A 19,417-nucleotide genomic window follows, 5' to 3' on the forward strand; every position below is an offset into this window, starting at 1 on the left:
ACATTCATTACAGGAATAACATGTGAAAAAGACAATTATGGAAACCATTCTTAAACAAGAATGAGTATGTATACTAAACAGCCTGCAAGGCGCTTTGAACATAAACATAGACTGAATCCAACTGTTTATTTCTTCAGGCATTTGAAATGGAAGATGACAATCGAAAGAGAAAAACTGCTGAAGGTAAAGTTATGTTAAGATGAGGTCATCAACATTGATGTATTGATGTATGGATGAACGTGTATAGACAATTTTATACAAATAACATAGACTTTAATTATTTAATTTTTTAATATTTACATACATTGTATATACTAGTAATGCCATGTCAATATGTCTATAATATATGTACAATCGCGAGGTAGTTATGCCGCTTGAGCATACATCATAATTGAATAATTGAAGAAGTCCCCTCATTTTATGTACTTTAGGTACCCTAAATTACTATTATGTTGTCCTGAAGAAGCCCCATAAAGGGGCGAAACCGGTCGACAATAAATTGATGAACCAAGCCTCTTCGCCTGTTGTGATTGACTACTATGCCCTTGGAAAAATAAGGTTGACTTGGCCCTTGGCATAAACTGGCAGGGTTCCAAACAGGAAATTAAATAAAAGTTTGTGCTAAAGTGTTATTCCTTTTAACACCTGAGTGAAATTAAAACAAATTTGTTATAAAACATAACTGAGATCAGGCAATTATTTCTTAAAAAGATAAGTCAATATGACCCCAGGCTGAAGACAAGTGAGGGATGGGGATCTCAACCAAGGCTGAAGACAAGTTAGGGAGGGGAATCTCGACCCAAGGCTGAAGACAAGTGAGGGAGGGGGATCTTGACCCCAGGCTGAAGACAAGTTAGGGAGGAGAATCTCGACCCAAGGCTGAAGACACGTGAGGGAGGGGAATCTCGACCCAAAGCTGAAGACAAGTTAGGGAGGGGGATCTCGACCCCAGGCTGAAGACAAGTTAGGGAGGGGGATCTCGACCCCAGGCTGAAGACAAGTTAGGGAGGGGGATCTCGACCCCAGGCTGAAGACAAGTTAGGGCGGGGGATCTCGACCCCAGGCTGAAGACAGGTTAGGGAGGGGGATCTCGAACCCAGGCTGAAGACAGGTTAGGGAGGGGGATCTCGACCCCAGGCTGAAGACAAGTTAGGGAGGGGAATCTCGACCCAAGGCTGAAGACAAGTTAGGGCGGGGGATCTCGACCCCAGGCTGAAGACAGGTTAGGGAGGGGGATCTCGACCCCAGGCTGAAGACAGGTTAGGGAGGGGGATCTCGACCCCAGGCTGAAGACAAGTTAGGGCGGGGGATCTCGACCCCAGGCTGAAGACAAGTTAGGGCGGGGGATCTCGACCCCAGGCTGAAGACAGGTTAGGGAGGGGGATCTCGACCCCAGGCTGAAGACAAGTTAGTGAGGGGGATCTCGACCCCAGGCTGAAGACAGGTTAGGGAGGGGGATCTCGACCCCAGGCTGAAGACAAGTTAGGGAGGGGGATCTCGACCCAAGGCTGAAGACAAGTTAGGGAGGGGGATCTCGACCCTAGGCTGAAGACAAGTTAAGGGGAATCTCTGCTAGAAGAAATTTGGCTGTTGCTATCCACTCATCATCCTTCTTAATTGCAATCTGAAACTAGATTTGGTCTAAAATATCACTCAGGTAAATAACGGTGTCTCCTTAATGTTTACGTTTTGTCTAAAGGCACTTGGACAAGATGAACATATTTTGTGTAAATGAAATTGCTATTACAAGACAGTTTGGCCAAATAAGGGAAATTGAGAAAATACATTCTGCTTCAAATTCTATTCATACTGCTGAAGGATTGTATGGTATTTAATCAGATTTGATCTGAAACTATTCATTAGGGAAAGTTTATGTTTTGTATAGCAGGAATTGATGGAAATATGACCTTCTCGGGCTCTAGGGGCAGTACCCAATGATGGTTAGGATAACTGGCTTTATATATTTTTCCACTTAACAGTTACTAACTGGTACATGATCACTATGTCTGGTACACTATATCACTAAATGTTGATCCACTTAACAGTTACTAATTGGTACATGATCACTATGTCTGGTACACTATATCACTATATCACTAAATGTTGATCCACTTAACAGTTACTAACTGGTACATGATCACTATGTCTGGTACACTATATCACTAAATGTTGATCCACTTAACAGTTACTAACTGGTACATGATCACTATGTCTGGTACACTATATCACTATATCACTAAATGTTGATCCACTTAACAGTTACTAACTGGTACAGTATATAAAATATAAATTTTATTTATTTTACAACAATTGCGAAACAAGTTATGTCAGCTTTTACAAATCACTTTTGTTGGCCTGGATGTAAGTGTTCGAGGGGTCTTATTGTGGGAGGAAACCAGAGTACGCGGGGAAAGCCCACATGGTCAGGCAGGTGACCCCTTACCTTTTCACGTCTGTTCCGGGAATCGAACCCAGGTCAGCTAGGTGAATGGTGAATGTGTTACCACTGTGCCACTCGACCACCCAAACTGGTACATGATTACTATGTAATGATTCTGACTGAACCATTACTAATCCCATCAGCCATCTTTAAAAAACACATCATTAGTGGGAATTTTGGCGAAAGTAGTGTGAATGTTATAACTGTGTCCCATGCGGTAAGGCTTTGTAGCCAGATGTTTCGTTTTAACCTGTAGTGTCTAGTCAGATATTAATAAACTGTGATTATGGAACACATTTTTAATATAGTAATGATGTTATCAACACAGTATGGGACTTTGTTAAATCTGCTTATTAAGAAATCTTTATTTTGGGATTTATTACAGCCACAGGTGCTATGCCAGTACTACCTTTGTCAGGAGAAAACAGTCTGCAGCTGCAGTATGGTGCCATTGACCTCTGGCTGACCTTTGGATCGATTGTCAATTCAAATGCTGATTGCCTCCTTATCTTCTGGGATTCTGCTTCGCTCTTCAGTAGGAAGTTATGATATATCACTGTTTTATATGCAGTAACATTGATATATGTCTCTGGAATAGTTTACAAAGTCTGGTATATCTGTGTATTGATTTTTGATGATCAGTTGGTTTTAGCAAACAATTTCGGTTTGATCTGAAGTCAAAATTGACACCATATGTTTTAATTCAAATTAAATTGTCTGTTTACATATGAATAGTACATTAAATGTTTAACAAATTTGAGGTTTTGAATGTGAAATAAATGTCACATGTGACTTCCTCATTCCTGTACTTGAATACTTTGTTTTTCTTTGCTTGGTTATGCATCCATTTCTATTTTTAAAGCAAGCCCATGATAGATAGTTTTTGAAATGCTTGCTCTAGGTATTTACAGCTAGATTGTCTGATATACAGGAGGATTTCTATCACTGGTTTTATTGACTCGTTTATACTTGTATTTGCGTAGTGAAAATGTTAAAAACCTTCTGTTTTGAATACACCGGTGGCCTTATAGAGGAGATCTTTGGGTTACTCTGGTGATCAAAAGATTTAGGACATCTTGCAAAATGGCATTCACCACGATTTATTATAGCAACCCAATACTGAGTGCAACTTCATTTTTCATTTCAGAGGAACCATGGACATATTCCTACTTCAATGAAAGTGTAAATCCAAGAGGAGTCAGGGAATTGGTGCAGAAACGTAGGTTTTAAAAGATGTTAAATCTTTGAAATATAACATATATTCCACTAAAGAAAACATCTTTAGATTTGTGTTTATATTTTAGACACTGAATGCAAAAACTAGATGTTGCTGATACAAAGTGGTTTTGTCTTTCATAATTTCTAACCAAACCACAGTACTTATTTCCATTATTTAATTTATCTGTCTAATTATTAGAATTAGATGGCCAACAGCCTCTGTATATATTGAAGGTCAAAAAATATCAAGACACTTGAAAAAATAAATACTAGTCTATAAGCTATCTTTGTAATTCCCTGCTAACTTATTCGTCCCCTGCCGGTGAAACGTCATACAATGGTAGTTTATAAGGCAATATAGTGTGGAATTTTGTTTGGGGTCAAAAGATCAACTACAAAGGCAACTGTTACTAAAAATAGAATCTTGTCACAATTTAGTTTTCAGACAATAATTTGAGAACGGATTGATGGATTTGGTTGAAACTTGATACACTGGAAGTTTATAAATAATAAAACAAGACACTTCTGATACAGAACAAGTTCTACATTACTTGAAAAAATAATGTATTTATACTGCAATTAGATCATGGGGCCAACATATAAACTCGGATCCATAGTAAAGGGTTAGCTTATTGCAAACAGTTAAGTAGCATTTGCTCCCATTTGCTTTACAACAGAACATTGGTGGGCTTATTAGTGGACATGGGCTTATTTGCTGATAAATACAGCAACTTACGGCAGGGGACATGTGTTGCATGCAACACTAACTGTAAGCTTGTTCTCATAATCGTCTACTCATTTTATAGTCAGTCTTTTAAAACAGAGTAAGAATTGTTGTTTTATAAATAATAAAACAAGACACTTCTGATACAGAAACAGTTCTACATTACTTGAAAAAATAATGTATTTATACTGCAATTACATCATGGGGCCAACATATAAACTCGGATCCATAGTAAAGGGTTAGCTTATTGCAAACAGTTAAGTAGCATTTGCTTCCATTTGCTTTACAACAGAACATTGGTGGGCTTATAAGTGGACTTGGGCTTATTTGCTGATAAATACAGTAATTTACGGCAGGGGACATGTGTTGCATGCAACACTAACTGTAAGCTTGTTTTCTTGAACAGGATAGTAAAACTTAAGTGGAAAACTGTTAAACTGTCAGTGTGTTTTAATGAAGTAAAAAAATTAGCATGGAATCACTTTTTCATTTCTTTTTATTTTCACACTTTTTCAACAGGTGCAGATTTGATGAAAAACAGAGTGCCATGTGTGACAAATGCTGGGTCTCTCCCTTTTAAATCGGTGATTCATTGTTTTATCAAGGAGGATATCCAGTTAGAAATGGTGATGTCAGCCTTGAATGAGGCTGATGATGGCAAGTTCACTTCTGTTGCCTTATCTCTTGGCAAGAAAGGTAAATAACAATATCAACAGGATGGGCTTCTTAGTCATAAAACTCTAACAAGCTGTTTTTAACTCAGAGAACTGCAAATAATTCAATATGGACAAAAAGAAATAAATTCAGATTTATATCTTATTTTGTCTTTAGGTACATCTACTTTTTATTTGATGAAATAAGGTCTTTCATAAAAACTCATTGCATTAGGTCATTATAATTCTGACAGATAGGGCAAAGCTCAGTGACCTGTTTTACATCTCCTCTCCCTTCTAGTCAATTACTTGGGGGTAGAGGTAGAAGATAAGCATGCTTGCATCAGTGATAACCCTGTGTTCAAGATATTGCATGAAACCATTGATAGATCTTAAGTTCATATTCTCATCATAGTAGTACCCCACCAAGATCTACATCTCATTAGATTTTAGTCATTGGTCAAATGTATGGTTAAAGGTCAAAGATCACCTTTGACAACATTTGAGAAAAAACATGTGTATAAGATAGCTCATGAACTCAACCATTTTAGGTCATATTCACACCTTAATTACAAGATTAGATTTTGATGGTCATCAGACAAGGTTAAAGATTACACTGTTGACCATATTGAATTAACAGACTTGTGTAAAAGATATCTCATAACACTTTAATAGATTTTAATCAAATAGATTTAGATCAGAAGATAAAGATGAGGAAGAGGTAGGGGAACATGAAAGATTGCCATTGCTTAATTTTTGTGTGACACTTTGTCTTATATTGATCTTTCATTGTCCATCATCCGTGACAGTAACATTGTCACATTTCTAACTTTTTTCTGTAAAACAAATTTTGCAGAAAAGTTTTAATGATGTACTAGACTTGTATTTTTTATTAGAATGGTCCAAGGGTAAGACTAAATGTGGAAAAATTTGCTTATATGTTAAATGACTTCTTCTCTAGACCTAGATACATAATATACTGTACAAAATGTAGTATTGAAAACTTTCCAAGAGTGTAAAGCTTCAGGTTGTTTTATCAAAATTGTAAAGTTTATAACACCTGTGCCATCCATTGCCCTTTAGGGTCATCCATTGCCCTTTAGGGTTATGACTTTGTTTGATGGGTTTATAGTTCCATGAATGACAAATGTCATTAGTGTTGGGATCTCCTTGTAGCAGCTATGACTAAGGTTATCTAAAAAATCCAGCAAAGACCACCTTATTTCTCAGCTTCTTGAGAAACACAAACTGCCAAGATTAGAGTGCGTGGAACCATGTGTACCTTATCCTGAGGTCACAGAGGTCACTGACTCAGCTTTAAAATGGTAAAGGCAAAATTCAAGGTCATTCATCTAGTGTTGAGGTCAGTGGGAGAGAAATGAGAACAACTGATGTGTTAATTTATGCATCCTTGGGGAGTATAAGTTATTCTCAGGATGACAGATCTAGATCAAATTACTTCCATCAGATAGCAGTTTGATGGTATGGAACTTGGGTGAAGACCCCAACTGTGCAGCCTGATAAAGAAATGTTGCTCGAAGTTGATTGTTAGTATTGTCGCTGGATCACACAATTTTACACAACGTGCACACAATGTATGAACAATGTGACTGTACAAAGCAAAACCGGACAGAACTTGTTATCACACATCTGTGTGCATGTTGTGCAGTTCTATCACACAGATGTGCAGTTCTATCACACAAATGTGCAGTTCTATCACACAAATGTGATTCTATCTATATAAATTGAGAAATGACTGATGGATATGTGTAGGATAGAGTTCAATTATTTTCTAAATAGATAAGAGCACCAGTGATTTCCGAATTAATTTCTCTCAAGCTCAATGCAGATTTATCAGGTACAGTCTGAATAGTTATATACACTGATAATTCAAAGCATTTTGTTTACAAAGTGCCACACCTGAAATGGACACTCATTATATATACATTATATACATATAGATATTAAATAGAGGTCTCTTTTTGTCTTAGCAATGTATCATTTGAAATCTCATACAGTCAGAAAGGAAATTTTATATACAGTGCTGTGTAACTCTCATTTTTCTGTCGTTTTGTAAGAAAACAGTATATACAGGTGTATTGATAGTGTTGTGTTTGTTACACCAGAGACCTAGCTGATATGGCCTTGTAGTATATATATCTGTATATGTTCTGTTGCCCAGGGCACACCACTGGCCACCTACTGAGATATGGAACTATATATACTCTTGGTTGCCTAATTAATGAGGGTCTGGTAGTAACTTTTGAATAACAAATGGCATTTAATATAACTTTTATCAAAACTATAACAGTTTTTCAGTTAATTTTCAATCTGTAACGTTATTCAACCATTTTTACCAAACCACACAAATTATGTGATCCTATCACACAGTTGTGCTCTAGATAATCTTATCATGTGTGGAGGATGTGCAGGTGATGTATGAATGATGAGTACACAAAGTTAAAGTCTGTAGTGTGATACCACAACTATGTGTGTAGACAGCATAATTTGCATTAGTATATTAAAACTCAGGCGAAGGTTTAGGACCGTCAGCCTTTCGTGTAATAATGAACATAATATCACTGGTTCTAAAAAAATGATTTTTGAGCCAAGTCCTAAAGGAAATCTGATTTTTTTTTCAAATTTAAACTCACTGTTTAATAGACTTATATATTAAATACAACAAAAGACTGAAACAGGTTCATAATTGCCATTTTTGTTTGAAAGCTGGAAAAGAACAAGGTTAACCATCATACTTACTCCTATATCAAATGGTCTTTGTTTAGAAAACTTTTGTTATTTTCTTGGCTATAACCACACAAATAAAATGGAGGAAAGAGACTTTAGATGAAAGGATTATGTGTTTATTAATGTTATGTAAAGTTTTTACCCCCCCTTTCAACAAAGTTGGCGGGGGATATTTAAATGGGTTCTGTCCATCCATCCTTCCGTCCATCCATCCTTCCGTCCATCTGGATATCTTTTGAAGGACTGGTCAGATTTTGATGAAACTTGGTTGGTGCACTTGTTACTTTAATACCTTGCCCAGGTTTGATTAAAGGTGAATTCCACACATATTTAATGAGGCAGCTGTGACCTGATTGACTGATTTCTTTAATCACTCTATGAGAATGTTGTCTACATATTATTTTATGAAGAAATTATGGAAACTTGCTTTGTAGACTTATTACCTTAATTCCTTGTTCAGGTTCAATTATCAGCAAATTCAATGTGTGACCTAATTGGCTCATATTTCAGCACTCTCACAGTATGCTTTCTGCACGATAATTTTTAAAGGAACAAATGAATTATGATGAAACTTGCTTGGTAGACTTGTTACCTTAACCTCTTGTTCAAGTTTGATTATTGGCAAATTCTGTCCATATTTCATGAGGCTACTTGACCTAATTGACTGTTATCTTTCAGCACCCTTACAGAATGCTTTCCGCATGTTATCTTTCAGCACCCTTACAGAATGCTTTCCGCATGTTATCTTTCAGCACCCTTACAGAATGCTTTCCGCATGTTATCTTTCAGCACCCTTACAGAATGCTTTCCGCATGTTATCTTTCAGCACCCTTACAGAATGCTTTCCGCATGTTACAGAATGCTTTCCGCATGTTATCTTTCAGCACCCTTACAGAATGCTTTCCGCATGTTAGCTTTCAGCACCCTTACAGAATGCTTTCCGCATGTTATCTTTCAGCACCCTTACAGAATGCTTTCCGCATGTTATCTTTCAGCACCCTTACAGAATGCTTTCCGCATGTTATCTTTCAGCACCCTTACAGAATGCTTTCCGCATGTTATCTTTCAGCACCCTTACAGAATGCTTTCCGCATGTTATCTTTCAGCACCCTTACAGAATGCTTTCCGCATGTTATCTTTGTTATCTTTCAGCACCCTTACAGAATGCTTTCCGCATGTTATCTTTCAGCACCCTTACAGAATGCTTTCCGCATGTTATCTTTCAGCACCCTTACAGAATGCTTTCCGCATGTTATCTTTCAGCACCCTTACAGAATGCTTTCCGCATGTTATCTTTCAGCACCCTTACAGAATGCTTTCCGCATGTTATCTTTCAGCACCCTTACAGAATGCTTTCCGCATGTTATCTTTCAGCACCCTTACAGAATGCTTTCCGCATGCTTTCCGCATCTTTCAGCACCCTTACAGAATGCTTTCCGCATGTTATCTTTCAGCACCCTTACAGAATGCTTTCCGCATGTTATCTTTCAGCACCCTTACAGAATGCTTTCCGCATGTTATCTTTCAGCACCCTTACAGAACAGAATGCTTTCAGCACCCCAGAATGCATGTTATCTTTCAGCACCCTTACAGAATGCTTTCCGCATGTTATCTTTCAGCACCCTTACAGAATGCTTTCCGCATGTTATCTTTCAGCACCCTTACAGAATGCTTTCCGCATGTTATCTTTTGAAGGAACAAATGAATTATGATGAGACTTGCTCAGTAGACTTGACATAGTCTCCTAACTCAAATTTGATCACCTGTGAATTCCATGCATATTTAATCATGGTGCTCTTACCTGATTGGCTGGATTCTTGAAACAGTTTTGAGGATTGCTTTCCACACTTATTTCAAAGGAATAATTTATTTTTTATCAGACTTGCTTAGCAGACTTAGTACCTTAACCACTCTCTTCAGTTTGATTGTAGGCTAATTCCATGAAAGTACCTAAACCACTCTCTTAAGGTTGATTATCGGCTAATTTCCAGAATATCTAATGAGACAGCTGAGACCTGAATGGCTGATTGCTTGCACAGGATATCTTCTGAAGTAAAAATAAGAGACCTTTAAAAGACTATAAACATATCTCTTACCGATTCAGAAATTTCGACGCCACAAAATCACGGCAGATGATTAAAAATAATAATAAGAAACAGAACAATTACAATGGGTCATTTAATTAATGGTAAAAAGCCCTAATAAACCTATGATGGTGAATCTCCATAATATTTTTAAAAGTCTAATGTTCCAAGTGTTGTTGCACTATCACTGGTTATGAATTATTTTAGTGATAGTAACTTTCTTGCATTTTTACATATCTGATTGTGAGTTGCTGTATTGTATTTTATTAATGTGTATCAAGGTTTCACAGTTTTGTCATACGTGAGTGGTAATTATCATTGATTGATCCAGCATCACTGAAAGTGACAAATATTCTATCATTACCATTGGGTAACAGAAGGGCTTTTAAACAAATGAAAAACTGTTTTTAATATTCACACTATTATGCTACTAAACTGTTATCACATTGATCACTTTCAATTGAACCTTAAACTGAACATAACAAGAAATGGTTTCAATACTTTAGTTTTCTATGTTGCTCACTTTAAATGTATATATTTTACAAATGAACATGAAATGTTTTATATGTATTAGGATTAAACCACAAAAGAAGGTATGAAGATTTCATATTGTACATTACTTACTTTGTCCTATTACTATTCAATCTAAGATCTATCTTGTTTTCTTAACAGAATCACTGACACAATTGAAAGTCAAGGTTATGCATCAATTCCATGATGCATTAAAACAATTTACTGGAGGGAACAAGACCTTGAGGAGTGTACAGATAGTTTTTGATTCAGTAGATATATACAAGACCATGGAATCACATGTAAAGTCCGAGTTTGTTGACAAACTTGTGGGAAAAGATATTATGACAGGTATGATGGTATTTGTTTTTTGTAATTTAATGTACCATTGGGCTGTATAGCTGTATATACTTACATCCTATCGTGACAACCACTGTTGAGTCTGAGTCTGTTAGGATAGAGAGGACAACATAGTTGTTTTTAGTGAGTCTGTTAGGACAAAGATGACAACATAGCTGTGTTTAGTGAGTCTGTTAGGACAAAGAGGTGAACATAGTTGTGTTTAGTGAGTCTGTTAGGACAAAGAGGACAACATAGCTGTGTTTAGTGAGTCTGTTTGGACAAAGAGGACAACATAGCTGTGTTTAGTGAGTCTGTTTGGACAAAGAGGACAACATAGCTGTGTTTAGTGAGTCTGTTTGGACAAAGAGGACAACATAGCTGTGTTTAGTGAGTCTGTTAGGACAAAGAGGTCAACATAGCTGTGTTTAGTGAGTCTGTTAGGACATAGATGACAACATAGTTGTGTTTAGTGAGTCTGTTAGGACAAAGATGACAACATAGTTGTGTTTAGTGAGTCTGTTAGGACATAGATGACAACATAGTTGTGTTTAGTGAGTCTGTTAGGACAAAGATGACAACATAGTTGTGTTTAGTGAGTCTGTTAGGACAAAGATGACAACATAGTGGTGTTTAGTGAGTCTGTTAGGACAAAGAGGTGAACATAGCTGTGTTAAGTGAGTCTGTTTGGACAAAGAGGTCAACATAGTTGTGTTAAGTGAGTCTGTTTGGACAAAGAGGTCAACATATTTGTGTTTAGTGAGTCTGTTAGGAGAAAGAGGTCAACATAGCTGTGTTAAGTGAGTCTGTTTGGACAAAGAGGTCAACATAGTTGTGTTTAGTGAGTCTGTTAGGAGAAAGAGGACAACATAGCTGTGTTGAATAGGTCAGTCAGGACAAGAGGACAACATAGCTGTGTTGAGTGAATCTGTTAGGACAAAGAGGACAACATAGCTTTGCTGAATGAGTCTGTTATATGACGAATTAGAACAAGGTGGTTGTGCTTCACCTGTCTTTTAGAATGCAAGACTTAAAACCTGTTGTATATTACCCAAAGTTGATATTGGTGTCATATCTTACCGTCTTAGTTAAATTACATTGATTTCTTTTGAAGTGAAATTCATAATGCCATGTTTAATAGATGATTAGAAGAAGAATTTACATTATTATATCAAATACTGATTTTATACTTACATATGTCCAGGTGAAGATACTTTAGGAGCTACTGGAGGTGTTAAGAGTAGGAGTAACACTAAGGAGACTATTTCTGCTGGAAACTCCACTAAGACAATCCACGAAACGAATTTGATTGTTTGTGGCACAGTGGAAAAAGACATTGAGGCAGCCATACAGAAACTCCATAACACAATCAGTGATTTACAGGTTTCTCATATTTACTATTTGTCCTTTTATATACTGGTACTCTTTGATTTTACTTGTTTCTGATGTAGTTAGGGTGTTCATATGATTGACCTTGACCCAGTTTACAGGTCATTGATATAAAAAGATATTTTAACTAAATTTTCTGAACTTTCAAGATTGCCTGGTATAATATTTGATGTGTAAGATTCAGATTACTTCATAAGCTGTAAAATAGGCTAGTGATACAGGCTCAATGAGTCTGGTATGTGACTAGTCTATAGATAAATGACATTGAGTCTGATATGTGACTAGTCTATAGATAAATGACATTGAGTCTGGCATGTGACAAGTCCATAGATAAATGACAATGAGTCTGATATGTGACTAGTCTATAGATAAATGACATTGAATCTGGTATGTGACCAGGCTATAGATAAATGACATTGAGTCTGGCATGTGACAAGTCTATAGATAAATGACATTGAGTCTGGCATGTGACAAGTCCATAGATAAATGACAATGAGTCTGATATGTGACTAGTCTATAGATAAATGACATTGAATCTGGTATGTGACCAGGCTATAGATAAATGACATTGAGTCTGGCATGTGACAAGTCTATAGATAAATGACATTGAGTCTGGTATGTGACCAGTCCATAGATAAATGACAATGAGTCTGATATGTGACTAGTCTATAGATAAATGACATTGAGTCTGGTATGTGACCAGTCCATAGATAAATGACAATGAGTCTGATATGTGACTAGTCTATAGATAAATGACATTGAGTCTGGTATGTGACCAGTCCATAGATAAATGACAATGAGTCTGATATGTGACTAGTCTATAGATAAATGACATTGAGTCTGGTATGTGACCAGTCCATAGATAAATGACAATGAGTCTGATATGTGACTAGTCTATAGATAAATGACATTGAATCTGGTATGTGACCAGGCTATAGATAAATGACATTGAGTCTGACATGTGACAAGTCTATAGATAAATGACAATGAGTCTGGTTTGTGACCAGCCTATAGATAAATGACATTGAGTCTGGTATGTGACCAGTCCATAGATAAATGATGTTGAGTCTGGTATGTGACCAGCCTGTAGATAAATGACATTGAGTCTGGCATGTGACCAGCCTATAGATAAATGACATTGAGTCTGATATGTGACCAGCCTATAGATAAATGACATTGAGTCTGATATGTGACCAGTCTATAGATGAATGACATTGAGTCTGGTATGTGACCAGTCTATAGATAAATGACAATGAGTCTGATATGTGACCAGTCTTTATATAAATGACATTGAGTCTGGTATGTGACCAGTCCATAGATAAATGACAATGAGTCTGATATGTGACCAGTCTCTATATAAATGACATTGAGTCTGGTATGTGACCAGTCTATAGATAAATGACAATGAGTCTGGTATGTGACCAATCTACAGATAAATGACAGTGAGTCTGGTATGTGTCTATAGACATCAGAGAAACACTATTTTAGTCAATCAAGATTTGTTGTAAAGCAATATATGTAATGTGTTTATTGATTTTCAGAGGAAACGGGAGACACAACAGACATCATCTGTGACTGTCACTGCAGAACAATCCAGTCCCCCGCCAGAACTGCCTCCAAGAAAACGGAAGGAAAAAGGAGGTATGAAATACATCTCTGATAAAGATTCTTTATTTTTGTTTTAATTGTAACAGTAGGGCATGTGTTGGATGATAATTGTTATAGTAGGGCATGTGTTGGATGTGGATGATAATTCTTATAGTAAGACATGTGTTGGATGATAATTGTTATAGTAGGACATGTGTTGGATGTGGATGATAATTGTTATAGTAGGACATGTGTTGGATGTTATAGTAGGTCATGTGTTGGATGATAATTGTTATGATAATGTGTTTGATAATTGTAGTACATGTGTTGGATGATAATTGTTATAGTAGGGCATGTGTTGGATGATAATTGTTATAGTAGGGCATGTGTTGGATGATAATTGTTATAGTAGGACATGTGTTGGATGATAATTGTTATAGTAGGACATGTGTTGGATGATAATTGTTATAGTAGGACATGTGTTGGATGATAATTGTTATAGTAGGACATGTTTTGGATGATAATTGTAACAGTAGGGCATGTGTTGGATGATAATTGTTATAGTAGGACATGTGTTGGATGATAATTGTTATAGTAGGACATGTGTTGGATGATAATTGTTATAGTAGGTCATGTGTTGGATGATAATTGTTATAGTAGGACATGTGTTGGATGATAATTGTTATAGTAGGTCATGTGTTGGATGTGGATGATAATTGTTATAGTAGGTCATGTGTTGGATGATAATTGTTATAGTAGGTCATGTGTTGGATGATAATTGTTATAGTAGGACATGTGTTGGATGTGGATGATAATTGTTATTGTAGGTCATGTGTTGGATGTGGATGATAATTGTTATAGTAGGACATGTGTTGGATGATAATTGTTATAGTAGGACATGTGTTGGATGATAATTGTTATAGTAGGACATGTGTTGGATGATAATTGTGATAGTAGGACATGTGTTGGATAATTGTTATAGTAGGACATGTGTTGGTTATAGTAGGAATAGGACATGTGTGGATGATAAGTAGGACATGTGTTGGATGATAATTGTTATAGTAGGACATGTGTTGGATGTGGATGATAATTGTTATAGTAGGACATGTGTTGGATAATTGATAATGATAATTGTTATAGTAGGACATGTGTTTATTATAGTAGGACATGTGTTGGATGTGGATGATAATTGTTATAGTAGGACATGTGTTGGATGATAATTGTTATAGTAGGACATGTGTTGGATGTGGATGATAATTGTTATAATAGGACATGTGTTGGATGATAATTGTTATAGTAGGACATGTGTTGGATGATAATTGTTATAGTAGGACATGTGTTGGATGATAATTGTTATAGTAGGGCATGTGTTAGGACATGTGTTGGATGATAATTATTATAGTACGACATGTGTTGGATGTGGATGATAATTGTTATAATAGGACATGTGTTGGATGATAATTGTCATAGTAGGACATGTGTTGGATGTGGATGATAATTGTTATAATAGGACATGTGTTTGATGATAATTGTGATAGTAGGACATGTGTTGGATGATAATTGTTATAGTAGGACATGTGTTGGATGATAATTGTTATAGTAGGACATGTGTTGGATGTGGATGATAATTGTTATAGTAGGACATGTGTTGGATGATAATTGTTATAGTAGGACATGTGTTGGATGATAATTGTTATAGTAGGACATGTGTTGGATGATAATTGTTATAGTAGGACATGTGTTGGATGATAATTGTAAAGTAGGACAGTAGGTAGGACATGTGTTGGATGATAATTGTTATAGTAGGACATGTGTTGGATGATAATTGTTATAGTAGGACATGTGTTGGATGATAATTGTTATAGTAGGACATGTGTTGGATGATAATTGTTATAGTAGGACATGTGTTGGATGTGGATGATAATTGTTATAGTAGGACATGTGTTGGATGATAATTGTTATAGTAGGACATGTGTTGGATGATAATTGTTATAGTAGGACACATGTGTGTGTTGGATGATAATTGTTATAGTAGGACATGTGTTGGATGATAATTGTTATAGTAGGACATGTGTTGGATGATAATTGTTATAGTAGGACATGTGTTGGATGATAATTGTTATAGTAGGACATGTGTTGGATGATAATTGTTATAGTAGGACATGTGTTGGATGATAATTGTTATAGTAGGACATGTGTTGGTTGGATGATAATTGTTATAGTAGGACATGTGTTGGATGATAATTGTTATAGTAGGACATGTGTTGGATGATAATTGTTATAGTAGGACATGTGTTGGATGATAATTGTTATAGTAGGACATGTGTTGGATGTGGATGATAATTGTTATAGTAGGACATGTGTTGGATGATAATTGTTATAGTAGGACATGTGTTGGATGATAATTGTTATAGTAGGACATGTGTTGGATGATAATTGTTAATTGTTATAGTAGGTCATGTGTTGGATGATAATTGTTATAGTAGGACATGTGTTGGATGATAATTGTTATAGTAGGACATGTGTTGGATGTGGATGATAATTGTTATAGTAGGACATGTGTTGGATGATAATTGTTATAGTAGGACATGTGTTGGATGTGGATGATAATTGTTATAATAGGACATGTGTTGGATGATAATTGTTATAATAGGACATGTGTTGGATGATAATTGTTATAATAGGACATGTGTTGGATGATAATTGTGATAGTAGGACATGTGTTGGATGATAATTGTTATAGTAGGACATGTGTTGGATGTGGATGATAATTGTTATAGTAGGACATGTGTTTGATGATAATTGTGATAGTAGGACATGTGTTGGATGATAATTGTTATAGTAGGACATGTGTTGGATGATAATTGTTATAATAGGACATGTGTTGGATGATAATTGTTATAGTAGGACATGTGTTGGATGATAATTGTTATAGTAGGACATGTGTTGGATGATAATTGTTATAGTAGGACATGTGTTTGATGATAATTGTTATAGTAGGACATGTGTTGGATGTGGATGATAATTCTTATAGTAGGACATGTGTTGGATGATAATTGTTATAGTAGGACATGTGTTGGATGATAATTGTTATAGTAGGACATGTGTTGGATGATAATTGTTATAGTAGGACATGTGTTGGATGTGGAGGATAATTGTTATAGTAGGACATGTGTTGGATGATAATTGTTATAGTAGGACATGTGTTTGATGATAATTGTTATAGTAGGACATGTGTTGGATGTGGATGATAATTGTTATAATAGGACATGTGTTGGATGATAATTGTTATAGTAGGACATGTGTTGGATGATAATTGTTATAGTAGGACATGTGTTTGATGATAATTGTTATAGTAGGACATGTGTTGGATGTGGATGATAATTGTTATAATAGGACATGTGTTGGATGATAATTGTTATAGTAGGACATGTGTTGGATGATAATTGTTTGCCTTTAGATATCAAAATCGTGCATTTAAAATCTTAAAGTTCTATAATCATATAATTGTAAACATTTTGGGTCCGTTTGGTATACTAACAGGATGATTTTCAATTGACAAGATTATGATGCCGCCTTGTGATTTCCATGTGTATATGATTTTGCATGATTTGTATAGGATTTTGCTGATGCAGGTCCTTGTTTATAAAGTGAGAGTATTACATAGGGCTTTTTGAATAATCTGAAAATCAATCATTTATAAAACAATTCAAAATACTTTATATCTATAACCCTTATTTATAACTTTTCCTGGCTATTTTTTAGCAACTATACAAGCAGAAACAAAGAGTGCTTGCAGGTAAGATTCTACAAGCTACATGTGCCAGTGGAGACAAAGAATGCTTACAGGTAAGATTCTACAAGCTACATGTGCCAGTGGAGACAAAGAGTGCTTACAGGTAAGATTCTACAAGCTACATGTGGCTGTGGAGACAAAGAGTGCTTACAGGTAAGATTCTACAAGCTACATGTGCCAGTGGAGACAAAGAGTGCTTACAGGTAAGATTCTACAAGCTACATGTGGCTGTGGAGACAAAGAGTGCTTACAGGTAAGATTCTACAAGCTACATGTGGCTGTGGAGACAAAGAGTGCTTACAGGTAAGATTTTACAAGCTACATGTGCCAGTGGAGATAAAGAGTGCTTACAGGTAAGATTCTACAAGCTACATGTGGCTGTGGAGACAAAAAGTGCTTACAGGTAAGATTCTACAAGCTACATGTGCCAGTGGAGACAAAGAGTGCTTACAGGTAAGATTCTACACGCTACATGTGGCTGTGGAGATAAAGAGTGCTTACAGGTAAGATTCTATGTGGTGGCTGGACATTTCACACTGCGTTTAGTACTTAATATATGTCACTGTGAATGAAACATTATTATATCATGTTCAATAAAATATTTTCAGGACTTTCTTGTGACAAAAAAAAAGAGATAAAAGTAGTGTTACCAAGTATATATCATGAGCTAAATGTAAATTGTTTCACAATGAACAGCAGTCTTTATAACATATTCTGTTACATATGTATAAAGAGTCTCTGTTTAGTGAATAGAAATTGAAAATTTTCTGGTTCACTGAAGAAAACTGTAACAGTTTTAGATAATTAATATAAATCAATTGTCTTAATTCTTCCATTTCTTCTTCTAAGGTATGATAATCCTACATTTGCCCTTATACAGAAGGTATGATAATCCTACCTTAGCCCTCATACAGAAGGTATGATAATCCTACCTTAGCCCTCATACAGAAGGTATGATAATCCTACCTTAGCCCTCATACAGAAGGTATGATAATCCTACCTTAGCCCTCATACAGAAGGTATGATAATCCTACCTTAGCCCTCATACAGAAGGTATGATAATCCTACCTTAGCCCTCATACAGAAGGTATGATAATCCTACCTTAGCCCTCATACAGAAGGTATGATAATCCTACCTTAGCCCTCATACAGAAGGTATGATAATCCTACCTTAGCCCTCATACAGAAGGTATGATAATCCTACCTTAGCCCTCATACACAAGGTATGATAATCCTACCTTATCCCTCATACACAAGGTATGATAATCTTACTTTTGCCCTTATACAGAAGGTATGATAACCCTACCATTGCCTTCATACAGAAGGTATGATAATCCTACCATTGCCTTCATGCAGAAGGTATGATAATCCTACATTTGCCTTTATACAGAAGGTATGAAAATCCTACCTTTGCCCTCATACAGAAGGTATGATAATCCTACCATTGCCCTCATACAGAAGGTATGATAATCCTACCTTTGCCTTCATACATAAGGTATAATAATCCTACCTTTGCCCTCATACAGAAGGTATGATAATCCTACCTTTGCCTTCATACACAAGGTATGATAATCCTACCTTTGCCCTCATACAGGAGGTATGATAATCCTACCTTTGCCCTCATACAGAAGGTATGATAATCCTACATTTGCATTCATACAGAAGGTATGATAATCCTACCTTTGCTCTCATACAGAAGGTTGATAATCCCACATTTGCATTCATACAGAAGGTATGTTAATCCTACCTTTGCCCTCAATAATCCTACCTTTGCTCTCATACAGAAGGTTGATAATCCCACATTTGCATTCATACAGAAGGTATGTTAACCCTACCTTTGCCCTCATACAGAAGGTATGATAATCCTACCTTTGCCCTCATACAGAAGGTATGATAATCCTACCTTAGCCCTCATACAGAAGGTATGAT

The 19,417-nt window shown here is 36.1% G+C and overlaps 1 protein-coding gene across 1 annotated transcript in view; it reads left to right on the forward strand.

The window, feature by feature from the left end:
• The window catches only part of LOC132558088 (uncharacterized), a 62,568-nt gene that overhangs the window by 15,388 nt on the left and 27,763 nt on the right, over nucleotides 1-19,417 (forward strand). Inside the window, exons 6-11 of the mRNA XM_060222613.1 lie at nucleotides 2,826-2,975; nucleotides 3,588-3,659; nucleotides 4,902-5,078; nucleotides 10,540-10,728; nucleotides 11,921-12,099; nucleotides 13,647-13,746. Of these exons, the coding sequence (XP_060078596.1) occupies nucleotides 2,826-2,975; nucleotides 3,588-3,659; nucleotides 4,902-5,078; nucleotides 10,540-10,728; nucleotides 11,921-12,099; nucleotides 13,647-13,746 (867 nt within the window). The remainder of the gene's footprint in view (nucleotides 1-2,825; nucleotides 2,976-3,587; nucleotides 3,660-4,901; nucleotides 5,079-10,539; nucleotides 10,729-11,920; nucleotides 12,100-13,646; nucleotides 13,747-19,417) is intronic.

The sequence above is a fragment of the Ylistrum balloti genome, unplaced genomic scaffold, assembly GCF_031769215.1.
Source record: "Ylistrum balloti isolate Yb309-2 unplaced genomic scaffold, AGI_CSIRO_Ybal_v1 Utg370754, whole genome shotgun sequence".
Taxonomy (NCBI): Eukaryota; Metazoa; Mollusca; class Bivalvia; order Pectinida; family Pectinidae; genus Ylistrum; species Ylistrum balloti.